Source organism: Zalophus californianus, chromosome 7 (assembly GCF_009762305.2).
Source record: "Zalophus californianus isolate mZalCal1 chromosome 7, mZalCal1.pri.v2, whole genome shotgun sequence".
NCBI classification, from domain to species: Eukaryota; Metazoa; Chordata; class Mammalia; order Carnivora; family Otariidae; genus Zalophus; species Zalophus californianus.
Window position 1 is genome coordinate 86,434,820 of NC_045601.1, and position 13,137 is coordinate 86,447,956.

General features: G+C 36.1%; 1 protein-coding gene across 1 annotated transcript in view; it reads left to right on the plus strand.

Moving 5' to 3' along the window:
- LMBRD1 (LMBR1 domain containing 1) overlaps positions 1 to 13,137 on the plus strand; it is a 125,173-nt gene that overhangs the window by 26,679 nt on the left and 85,357 nt on the right. The window contains exons 4-6 of the mRNA XM_027602738.1: positions 1,168 to 1,265; positions 3,336 to 3,403; positions 12,919 to 13,007. Coding sequence (XP_027458539.1) covers positions 1,168 to 1,265; positions 3,336 to 3,403; positions 12,919 to 13,007 — 255 coding nt within the window. The remainder of the gene's footprint in view (positions 1 to 1,167; positions 1,266 to 3,335; positions 3,404 to 12,918; positions 13,008 to 13,137) is intronic.

Below are 13,137 nucleotides of genomic sequence, written 5' to 3' on the forward strand. Positions count from 1 at the left end.
ACTTTGGCTGTTCAAATTTTAAGTAATACATTGAATTAAAAAATATTTTGACTACTGGGTCAAAGTATCTCTAATATTATTTTAAAGCATATAAATAGGAATTCGTATCAGTTAACTTTGAATCTGATTTTACTCTTTTACCATTCTTACCTTTTCTTGGTCTTGATTTGTATAAGATTAGTTTTATAACACTACATATTTTAAACTTAGATTGGGGAAATTATTTGTACCAAAAGGATAGTATTGTATATATAACTATTTCTTTAACTTGAGTGACTGGAAAATGTTTTAACTTCACTTGATTTTAAGTTGGAAGGAGTACAAAAGTTAACACTCATTGATTTATTTTTTAACGATTTTATTTCTTTTAGAGAGAGTCAGAGCGAGTGAGCGTGCATGTGCACGAACAGGGGGAAGAGCAGAGGGAGAAGGACAAGCAGACTCCGTACTGGGCATGGAGTCCCTCATGGGGCTCGACCCCACAACCCCAAGATCATGACTTGAGCTAAGTCCAGTCAGTCACTCAACGAACTGAGCCAGACAGTCGCCCCAAAAGTTAATGTTCATTTAAGTGAGTTGGTTCACAGGAAGTTCTTGCACTGTGTTGAGTATGTAGTAAGAGCTCAGGTATTAGCTGCTACACTTGTTATAGGCATAATTGGTTTATTTTTATTTTTTTAATGTTTTTATTTATTCGTTCAAGACACAGATACAGAGAGAGAGAACACGAGCAGGGGGAGAAGCAGAGGGAGGGGGAGAAGCAGTCTCCTTGCTGAGCAAGGAGCCCAATGCGGGTCTCGATCCCAGGACCCTGGGATCATGACCCAAGCCAAAGGCAGACGCTTAACCATCTGAGCCACCCAGGTGCCCCTATAGGCATAATTATTATCATTATTGCTAAAAATTGCCCCATGGTTAACTTGAATTATGATCTATCTAATAGTGCTGTTGATTTCTTGGGGCAGGGATCAGAAAAGGCTGATTGGGATATTACATATAAACAAAGAGTTATGTGTATAGGGATCAGATGGGGGAGTGAATTTGGTATGTAAATGTGAATTTGGTAAGTTATTTTGTATGTTAATATACACACACGTAAGTATACATATAACAGTTATTAAGTTTATATGTATTCAGTAGAACTCAGCTTATTATTTCTTTCCACAGCCTTATATTCTGTTATATTATTCTGTGTGTTTTTCTGGATCCCTTTTGTCTACTTCTACTATGAAGAAAAGGATGATGATGATACTAGTAAATGTACTGTAAGTATGTTTATTTTAGGGGGAGGAGGAAAGATTATTTCCTTTCTTAAAGAATGACAGGACTTTGAATTCATTCTAGAGCAGTGTTGCCTAATAGAAATACAATGTGAGCCAGATGTGAAATTTTAAATTTTCTTTCTACTTATTAAAATAAGTAAAAAGGAGCAGTTGAAATTATTTTTAATGGTACATTGCATTTAATGTAATATGTTCCAAGTATTATCACTTCAAAGAGTCAGTTTGGACTAGCCATATTTCAAGAGCTCAGTAGGCACATGTGACTTGTGACTGTTGTTTAGACAGCAATTCTAGAGCAGGGATTGGCAGACTTTTTCTCTAAAAGTCCCGGTAGTAACATTTTAGGCTTTGTGGGCCATATAGTTTCTCTCTCAGCTACTCACCTCTGCTGTTGTACTGTGAAAGTAGCTAGAGATAATACTTAATGAGCTTGATGTGATCCAGTAAAATAGGAGGTGGGCTACATGTGGTCCACAGGGCAGTCTGCTGACCCCTATTGTAGGGCATAAAGAAGGAACACTTGCAGACTATTTTTACTAATCCAGGATAACACTGATATAAAAATCTGATAAATATAACATACATGTATGTCCAAAACTTCATACCAACATCACTTAAATATTGGTATACAAATCTTAACTGAAATATTAGCAAATTGAATTCAGAGGTATCTTAAAAATATATTAATATAGTATAACTGAGTTGGGCCTATCTCTAGACTGCATGGGCAGTTTAGAATCGGCACATCTGTTAATATATAGTCATTTGATAGGTCAAAGAAGAAATTGTATGTTGAAAGGTATTTGCTAAAATTGAACATTTTTTCTAATTTAAGGGGAAAAAGCAGCATAAAAGGAATGTCTTTTTATTGAGTTATAGGAATTTGTTTTATACCTTTTTTATGTTTTGTATTTAAATACCAAAATATATATATATATAGCTTTCACTTAAAAGCCAGCATATTTCTTAATCATGTTTATTAAAACCTTAAAGTATTTGCATAAGATCAGGAGCAAGTACATAACAATATTTTAAGTGATTCCAAGTGGTAATCAGTACAGTTTATTAGAGAAAAAATAAGATGTTTAAATATTTATAAAGAAAGTCAAAATTAATTATTTGCAGATACTTATGTAACTCTGTATTTGTAAACCCAACATATGTAAGGTAAAGTGGGTGGTTAGGAATTTAATGTTAAAAATGGAATGAGATACATGCTTTCTCTTTTCACTTCTGAAGTTCATCTTTCCCAGCCCTTTGGTTGATCTTAAAATCCTCCTCAACCTTTATTTTAGGTTTTTTCCTAAAGATTGTCTTAACTCCTTTGTGAAGAATTTGTCATATGAAGCATGAATTTAAATTTTAAAAGGTGACTTTTAGAGACTTCATTAATCTGAGAGACAAATAGGTTTTTTTTGTTTTTTTACTGATTTAACCTTTTTTTTGAGGTTAACTTTTCTTTCCATATTTAGAATATCCAGCTTTGTGTTTGTCTTTGGACAAAGATAATGATAAATGTTTTATATATTTATATATGTGTTCTATATATATATTTTTTATTTTATATAAATGTATACATTATATAGAAAATATGTACATGTATACACACATGCATGCATATTGAATATTTATTGTACTTATTATTATAACCCATTTTAATGAATTGGGGGAGGGGTATTATAGATTCTGATTACTTCCTGTTTGGGGGAATATATTAGTAAATATTCTGATAATTTTACTAATGATTATGCCCACTGAAGAATTGGTTATGCTTTTGAATACTGATTTCCATAAGGTCTAATCATTGAAAAGACTTTTAAAGTCTAGTATGGTTTGCAAAGGTAACTTATGATGTGGCATTACATTGTTTTTCCTTAAATTTTAAGATTATTTTTCAACAAGGAAATTTTACACAAATTTACACATAAATGTACATTTGATGTGAAAGTACTGTTCCACTGTAGCAAGAATATTTTATATTTTATTTTTTAAGAATATTTTATATTTTAAAGGTCTTAGTAAATGGTATATTTTTTTTCCCTTGACTTCCAGCAAATTAAAACAGCATTCAAGTATACTTTGGGATTTGCTGTAATTTGTGCACTTCTTCTTTTAGTTGGGTAAGTCTTGATTTTTTTTGCCCCTGAAAGTGGAAATAACATGATAATAATAAAGGCTCATTTAGAAAAATCTAGAAAAAAATGTAAGAAGAAGAATAAACCACCTTTTATATTGCCACCAAGCAATAGCCACAGTTAACCTTTTTTGTATATGTTGTTCTACCTAGACATTTTATGTGATCAGATACATGCAGAGTGCTCTCCCCCCATACATATACCCTCCATGTTATAATTTTACAGAAATGTGATTTTATTTTATGAATTCTTGATAATCTACTTGCTGACATACTGTAGGCATCTCTTTAGAAATAGTAAATATAGTTTCATCAATTTTTGACTGTATTGCATTTTCCTTTTAGCATACCACAGTTTATTTAATCTTCTAGTGATGATTACTTGGACATTTATGATGTTTGCAGTTTTTCCATTTTTATAAACAGCTCTTTGATGAAACCTTTCTGTGCATTTTTTCAGATTTGGTGCATCAGTCTTTAAATTTTTGAATTAATCTTTGTCAGTGAGTTCCTTTCTTAAATCTTCTTCCTTAAGGTTTTATACTAATATCAATAAAGTTTTGCATTTTTTTTATACATTTAACATTTTCTCTTTGGAAAACATTTGTCCTTGTTAATGGAAGACATTTCTCCTTGTTAAAATAGGTTTTGATTCTTTTGTTTTTTTAGGTTAGGAAATATGTGAGGTGCTAATAAGCTTTTAAAAGGTTCTTTTTATAATTTGGTCTCAGAAATTCAGTAAATAAAAAAATGACATTTATTGAATACAATTTGTGGTGGAATAAAATTGGTCAGTAACCTTTTGTGGTTCTAGGACTTCTTGGAATACAAATGCTTTATAATCAAGGCATATTCCCAGTACCCTTTGTCTGCCTTTATGTGTCATGAAAAAAGAGTACTTATTGAAAGGACAATTTTTTTTAGTAGTTTTTCTATTTAGCTATTGAATATATTTTTAATTCTCTTTTGGCTTTTTAAGAAAGACAGTTATGTGAATTTGCTTTAGTTAATGTGAAAGTCTCTCATTTAGAAACCTAAATTATCTAGAGGAGAGATCAGTAAACTTTTCTTAAAGGGTAGTTAATATTTTAAGTTAGAGGTCCATATGGTCTTTGTGGCAACTACTAAACTCTCTTGTACCTTGATAGTAGTCATGGACAAGATGCAAACAGAGGGACATGGCTGAGTTCTAATAAAACTTTATTTATAAACGTAGTTTGTAATCTCCTGATTTAGAATGTGGCTGAGAACCATCAGTAAAACCACAAATCTTTATAGCAGCCAGAGTATGTGTCCCAGACAAAAGGTGTCTGGGGATATATTTGTAAATTTATTTGTTCTTTTCATGGTGTATTATCTTCAGTCCTCATTTAGAGTTACATTTTGCACAATTCTGATAAAGTTTTAACAGATTCTTTAGATGACATTTATTTATTTAGAAGCAATATACTAAAGTTAAGCAAATGTTTCCTTGCAAATACACTAGTAACAAGAAGCAACAGTTTGACCAGCCATTTTGAACAATATAACATTCACTTATTTTCCAAATATTATTATGTACTAGGTATGTTCCAGATACCGTACAAGGTGCTGGTGAGACAGCAGTTACCAGAAAAGACAACTCCTCTTCAGGGAGCATGCATTCAAAAGAGGTTTAAAGGGGCAGAGAAAGAAAATAAAAAATGGGTTGTGTTGAGGTTGTGAAATGTTAGGGAAGACACTGGTGAGAAGGTGGTATTTGAGAAGATATTTGAGGGAAGTGAGGGAGCCATGAATATATGTGGGGGGAAGAGCATTCCAGTCCGAGGAAACAACAGATGGAAAGTCCTGAGGCAAGAAATTATCTGGCATATTTAAGACAAAGTGAGGAAACTAGTGTGGCTGGAGTAGAGCGAATGAAGGCTGGAGTAGCTGAAGATACGGCCAGAGGTAACTAGTGCTGCCAGATTGAGTAGGATATCATAGGCCATTGTTAGAACTTTGACATTTATTGTGAGAGAGGTGGGGAGCTGTCAGGGACTTTTGTCATTAAGCGACATAATCTGACATTTTAACAGGATTCCTGGATGGTGTTTTAAGATTTGACTTTATGGGGGTAAGGGTAGAAATATGAGATCTGTGAGGAAGCTGTTGTAGTAACCGAGGCAAGGCATGATGGTAGCAGTAGTGATTTGATTCTGCCTACCTTTTGGAGAAAGAGCCAGCAGGATATTCTGATAGGATACATAGGTGGGGTGTGAGAGAAAGAGGAATTGAGAATGTACCTGCAGTTGGCCAGACTTCAAAGTCTTAGGAACACTTCTCTCACAGAGTTTTTTATTGAGACTGTTATTTAGGCAATTTGGATTGATTGATTGCTCACATAGTTATCTCAGCCTCCAGGACAGTGGACTCCATATGACCCGAAGTTCTCACCCAAAATCACATGGTTGGTCTTTCTGGCTCACCACTTAAGATGTTGTCAGCTCCTGCCCTAAACAAAGGCATTGGGTACCTGCCAGAACCGTGGGCAAAAGTCGCACCTCTTTTGGGCAAAGCCAAATTCTTTGCTACACAGAAACGGGTGAAGTTGTCATCAACTTAGATAGGCAAATCTGAAGGAGGAGCAGGTTTGGTGAGGGAGTATTGGAATCTCAGTTTATTTCATGGTAAGTTTTATAGGCAGTCAGGAAGAAATGATGAGTAAGGCACCAAATCAGGCATTAGGGAAGTCAGAGTTTAGTCTCTGCTCTTGCAATAGCAATATCTAGCTCCAATGAGAAAATGAGTTTTTTCTTTTGTAAAATGTAAAAGATAAGCTGAAGGATTGCTAAATATTATTCCCCGTGCCACCTCCCGCCTTTCTCAGTATTGCGGTCCTTTTGTAATTGAATTGATGATGTTGGCTCTTAGGTGGATAATAAGTGAGAAGGAATGGCATAGAAAGCACCCATACAGGTGGGAGGCTTTGATTAAGGTGGACAGGTATTTCCTCTGTTGTTGTAAGAGCAATAAAAATGAAAAGATGTGCAAGTGGGTTCTTAGGTTTTGTGTGCAAATGAAAGAATTCTTCTCTGATTGGCCTCTATTTTCTCACTGATATTTGAGGTCATTAGCTGAGGGCACTGATAGAGGGGAGAGTATGTGGACTCCTGTATTTCACAAGCTTGAAATTTGTGAATGAAAGACTAATAATGTTTTTGTTACCCAGGGTAGTGTTCTTCTCATTACCATATTTGAATGAGGTATACATTTAGATTAATTGATTGACTAAATTGCCTGAAATTTTCTTGAGGGTAACCTACTCCTAGTTTTTGTTAAGTGATGTATGTTTTTCTTTTAAAACAGTAGATAATTTTATGGTACAAATGTGGTTGAGGTTTAACTAATTCATGTAGCTAACATATTTGGAGCACTTTGTTATGTAGTGTGCAAGGTCTTGGGGATAAAGGTGGAGGGTCATTGTCTCTTTCCTCAAGGTTCACAGTGGGGAGAGACATAAATACATAATTTGGGCTATGATATTTAAGTGCTCTAATAAGAGATAAATACTAGGTTTTGATGATGGAGTAGCAAGTTCCTAGCCTTGCCTTGAAGAATCAGGGAAGACCTAATAAGGAATAATATTTGAATTGAAATTTGAGGAGTGGAAATTTGTCATCAGACTAAATAAAAAAGATAAATAGCATGTGAAGTGTATTCATCTTTTTAGAGTGCTGTAAAAGACATTTATTTTCTCACAATTCTAGAGGTTAGAAGTCCATGGTCAGAATGTTGGCAAGTTTGGTTTCTGGTGAGAACTTTCGTCCTGGCTACTGCCTTCTGTGTCCTACATTGTCTTTCCTGTGTGTTCTCACTGGGAGAAAGAGTGCTCTCTGGTGTCAGTTCTTCCTAAAGCGACTCAATCCCATCGGACTAGGGTCCCACCTCATTTAACTGATGACCTTCGTAAAGGCTCTATATCCAGATGCCATCACATTGGGGGTTAGGCCTTCAACATAAAAATTTTGTGGGGACAAATTCAGTCCATAACATTCTGTTCTCTGGCCCCCCAAAATTCATGACCTTACTATGTACAAATGCATTCATCCCATTCCAGCAGCCCCCAAAGTCTTAATTGAGCATCAATTCTGAGTCCAAAATCTCATCAAAATACCACATAAATCAGGTATGGGTGAGACCTGAAATATGATGCATCCTGAGTCAGAATTCTTCTTTAGCAGTGAACCATTGAAACCAGACAAGTTATGTGCCTCAAAAATAGAATAGTAGGGCAGGAATAGGGTAGACAGACATTTCTGTTCTAAAAGGGAGAAATTGGAAAGAAAAAAAGGGATTATGGGTTCCAAGCAAGTCAAGGCAAGGCAAATTATATTAGATTTTAAGACTCAAGAATAATTATCTTTGGTTGGATGCTCTGCTCTCCAGGCCCACTGAAGGGTAGGTGGTAGGGTCACCACCATGGCCCTAGGTAGTGGCCTTGCCCTCTTGGTTCTGTGCCTAGGTCCTGCTCCCTCGACTCTTTGTAGCAGTTGCCTGGTGGCCACAACTGAGGAAAGCTGGGAGGAAGCAGCCTTGCCCCCTGGGCCTGTGGTGGGAGTGGCAGCCCTGATGATAACTGAATTGCTTTTGGATACTTTTTCTTGAAGGATAAAGCATGTTCTCAGCTAAGTAATTCTGTCATCCTGTCCTGTAGAATCCCCAAAATCTCATAGCCTACCTTATTTTGTCCCATCTCTGTTCCCTTTATTTCAAATTGGCAGTGTCCCTGTTAGTATCATCCTACCACTATTCCTGGCTTCTGCTGAGATGGTTGATTAAACCCATGGTTTCCACCCTTACTCCTCTCCTTATCAGATGGTTGTTCAGCCACACTCTTAACACAGGCTTCGTCATTCTTTTACAATACAGATGGAGTAGTTCCTTCACCTTACCTCTTTCCTTTCACATTTTACTGTAAACAGTAAGGAGAAACCATCCTGCTCCTTCAACACTTTGCTTAGAATCCTCCTCAGCTAAATACCCAATTTCATCTTTTAAAAAGTTCTGCCTTCCACAGAAACACAAACAGTTCAGCCAAAGTCCTTACCACTGTATTACAAGTTATCTTCTTTTAGTTTCTAATAACATGTTCTTTTTTTCTAGCTAAGATTTCACCAGAATGACCTTCAGTGTCCATACTTCTACCACCATTCTATTCATGATGATATATGTCTTCTCTGAGACAACAGAGGCTTTCTCTATAACTCTTCTTTTTGAGTCCTCCCTCTTGCCTTTAACATCCACATTTTTATCAATAGTCTCTTTGTTAAAATACAAAATTCAAACGAGTAAATCTGAAGATCTAGTTGGCTTTATTCAGCAGTTTGTGAGTTGGGCAGCATCCCATCTAGCAAGTAGAAAGGAGCTCTAAGGAGTTATGCAAAATGGAAGATTTTTATAAGTAGAAGGAGGTGAGATAAGGAAGTTCAAAGAGGGAATTGTTTCAAGCAAGGTCACCTTCCCTGAGGGCACAGCAGGTTTTTTTTTTTTTTTAAGCAATTGTCTGATTATTCAAGATGAGAACTGAACTAGCTGCTTTTTTTTTTTTTTAAGATTTTATTTATTTATTTGACAGAGAGAGACACAGTGAGAGAGGGAACACAAGCAGGGGGAGTGGGAGAGGGAGAAGCAGGCTTCCCGCGGAGCAGGGAGCCCGATGTGGGGCTTGATCCCAGGACCCTGGGATCATGATCTGAGCTGAAGGCAGAGGCTTAATGACTGAGCCACCCACGTGCCCAAAGCAGGGGGTTTTTATCAGGCAGGTTACCTTACTAGGAAATTCCAGACTGATTGGTTTAAAATTCTACTCCTGGGAGAGGCTGAAATTGCTCTGAGGTTAGGTATTAAATCTTGGTGGGGCTTAGCACAGGTGACTCCATTTGGGGCCTGCCTTCCTTCCTTCCTTTCTTTTCACCTTCAAGGCAGCCTAGGCTTTTTCTGGCTTACATCTTAAAACCCTTGCAGCCTCTGCTCATTACTGAGTTTCAAAGAGACAGCCACATATTTAGGTATTTGTTACAGTAGCAGTCCACTTAACGGTACCAAAATCTGTATCAATCTACTTGGGCTGCCATAACAAAATAGCACAGACTGGGTAGCTTAAACAGTGCACATTTATTTTCTCACAGTTCTACAGTTCTGGAGGCTACAAGTCCGTGATCAAGGTTTCAGTAAATTTGGTTTCTGCTGAAGATACTTGGCTTATAAATGGCTGCTTTTTCACTGTCTCCTCACATGGCCTTTATTTTATTCTCTGCTAGCAGGGAGAGAGAACTGTCTAGTATCTCTTCCTCTTCTTATAAGGACACCAATCCTATTGGATTAGAGCCTTACCCTTAGGACCTCATTTGACCACAATTACCTCCTGGAAGGCCCAGTATCCAAATATCATCACACTGGTGGTTAGGACTTCAACATACGAATTTTAGAGGGACGAGTTGAGTCCATAACATTATGGTAACTTGTGAGGCTGCAGTTAACATGGAATATTTGAAGAATGATATAAAACATATAATGTGAATTTTTTTTAAAAAAGAGAGAGAAACCAAGAAACAGATTCTTTATTTGAGAGAGAGAGCACAAGTAGGCAGAGCAGGAGGGAGAGGGAGAGGCAGGCTCCCCGCTGAGCAGAGAGCCCATCGTGGGGCTGGGAGCTGGACCCTGGGGTTATGACCTGAGCCCAAGGCAGATACTTAACCGACTGAGCCACCCAGGCGCCCCTATTTTTTTTTTTTTTTTGATTGGAGAGAGAGAGAGAGTGTGCAAGAGGGCAGGGGAGGGGCCAAAGGAGGGAGAGAGAGTGAGAGAATTCCAAGCAAGCTCCTCACTCAGTGCTGAGCTGGATGCAGGGCTTAATCTCACGACCCTGAGATCATGACCCGAGCCAAAATCAAGAGTCAGATGCATCAACTGACTGAGCCACCCAGGCACCCTACATATAATGTGAATTTTAACTCTCACCCTCCTCCGTACAAAAAAAAAAAAAAAAGTATGATGTGATGTTTCAGGTGTTTGTGTAGGTAGGGGACAGGCTATGATTAGCCAGGTAGGTAGACTGGGTCTCATAAACAACATTTAAGAAATTTTGAGTTTTATCCTGCTGAACAATTGAAAGACAGTGAAGATGTGTATGCATTTGTGTGTGTGTGAATGCATGAAAGTAATTATATATGAATTTATCTAAGAGTTACAGTACCATGAAGGATGCATTTGAAAGGGGCAGTTGCAAGTTGGGTTGGAGAATTGAAATATAAATGGTAGATGGGAAGACTAATCATGTAATCATTGTAATAGTTCAGGTGACAGATGAGGGTCTGAACTAGAGTAGCTACAAAGAGAGCAGAGAGGAAAAGAAACTGATAAGCTATTTGGAAGATAAATATGACTGGTGATTGGGTGTAAGATGTGAAAATCATATTTTCTATTCTACTGAATTTATCATTTCAGTTTCATAGCTACTGAAATTCGTTAGCCTTTCCTTTGTCTTTTCCGTAAAAGAGAATCTGTATTAAACTAATAACAGCGAGTCAGATTGGGTATAAAGTATTTTTACTGAGTGGGTTTTCAGTTTTACTGTTTTTAAGATTGTAAGAGAAATTTATAACCTTTTGAGGCTCCAGGTCTTATCTTGATCTAGTATGGGTGTTTTTGGAAGCTAAGGTTCTCCTTATGCATTTTTATTTTGAGAGAGATTGAGATTAAGAAAATATCTGTACTTTCTACCACATAAATCTCATTATACTCTTACTCCTGGTTACTTTACTATCATCATTTAGTAAATGGTTGATAAACTTATTAAATGCTGCCTCCTCATCAAAATTGATGTATCTATATTCAAGACACATCTGACTTTAGTTTTAGTTGCCTTTGCATCTGTTGGGAGGTATTTCTTTCTCTTTATAGATCTTTGTCTACAGGCTGACATTTGGCCAGTGAACATTAGTTTGCCCCTTCGGGTTGTTAAGAGGTTGAAATGCTTGCATATCAGTCAGCTGCTGCTCAGCCTTCCTGAGTCTTCTTACTCCATCCTAGGCCTGCTTAAAGGGTAAAGCCTGGTTCAGCAGGGTCTTCCAGAATTAAGGCCAGTGTGTCTGTTGATTACTTTGTGCTTTTGCCAAATTGGTTGTGAAATGTTTTGAATATTATTGTTCAGGATGTATAGATGAATTTAGTTTTAACTCTTGAATTCAGCCTACACACGTTTCTCTTAGTTTATATGAAAATATTTCACATCTGTTTCTTAGATTATACAACCTGGTGACGGGATTCTCCTAATTGAGGAGAACCTGCTTTGGGGTTTGTGCTTTTGTTACTCCCTCTAGTTCCTACCTGAAAGTAAGCGCTAAAATGTTACTGTGCTGGATCTCCTCAAAGTAAGTATTTTCCTGAAGTCATTCTGACAGTAGTTTGAGCCATATGACCTTAAAAAAAAAATTTTTTTTTTGTCATAGAAAGTTCTTGGTGATATTATATACAACTTAGAAGTTTTTCCCATACTTACAGAGTTGGTCATTCCCAACTAACAAATTCAAAATAAACTTTTCAGAAAATACATATATTGGGAAAAAAACTCCATCCAAATGAAATAGAGGAATATTATATAGGTAGTTTTTACTTGCTTGGTTTATACATTTGTTCAAATGCAGATAAATATGTTAATATCATTATAGAAGTATAATTTGCAAGAGTTTTTTTGTTTTGTTTTTTTTTTGATTCCACTTTACTGCTTTTATTTTTTAATCTTATGACCAGAGCAATGATGAACTTTTTGCATTTATTGCTCTCTGTGTGAGTAATCACTTTTCTTTCTGAAAGTGGTGTGAAATAAGTCTCCAAGATTAAGAGTGTAGTAAATGCACATCAGTGCAAATAGTTAGAAATTTAAATAACCTCCTGACGTGCTCTGACCATTTATCTTTTTGTAAGAATAATAAGTATCAGTAGTACCAAGGAGTAAAGGTTTAAAAAAAAAATAGAATGATTACTTTGTTTTACTTGCACACATTATTAGATACTGTTCAACTTATTGTTGAACTCATTTAGTATTTCCTCTTTACAAAAGAGGATAGATCTTTGTGCTTTGTTTACAATTAAAATTAGGTTAGAAAGGAAGTAGTATTAGAGTTATTTCTTGTATTTCTGTTTGATTCTCCACATACACAATTTAAGGGATACCCAACGTTTTACCTTAATCTTGTTTCTGACTAGATATTAAAGTAATATCTACTTTCTTCCTTCCCTTTTCTTTCTCTCATGATCCCAGGGTCCTAGGATTGAGCTCCTCATCAGCTTCTTGCTTAGCAGGGAGCCTGCTTCTCTCTTTCCCTCTGCCACTTCCCCTGCTTGTGCTCTCTTGTTCTCTCTCTTAAATAAATCAATAAAATCTTAAAAAAAAAAAAAGGAATTGAGTTTTAGACCATTTCCTTTTATTTAAATTTTTATCTTTACAGCCATTAACCAGATTTATTTTCTTTTTTGTAGTGCTTTTGTTCCTCTGAATGTTCCTAATAATAAAAATTCTACAGAGTGGGAAAAAGTGAAATTCCTGTTTGAAGAACTTGGAAGTAGTCGTAAGTATTCTTTTAAAAAATATTCATAATAGTTCATGTTTTATGACTCTCGGGACTTTTTTTGAGTAGTCTGTTTCTACAGTGTTAAGAATTTAACCTCACAGTTCTTTTGACTTGTGGTTAAAAGTGT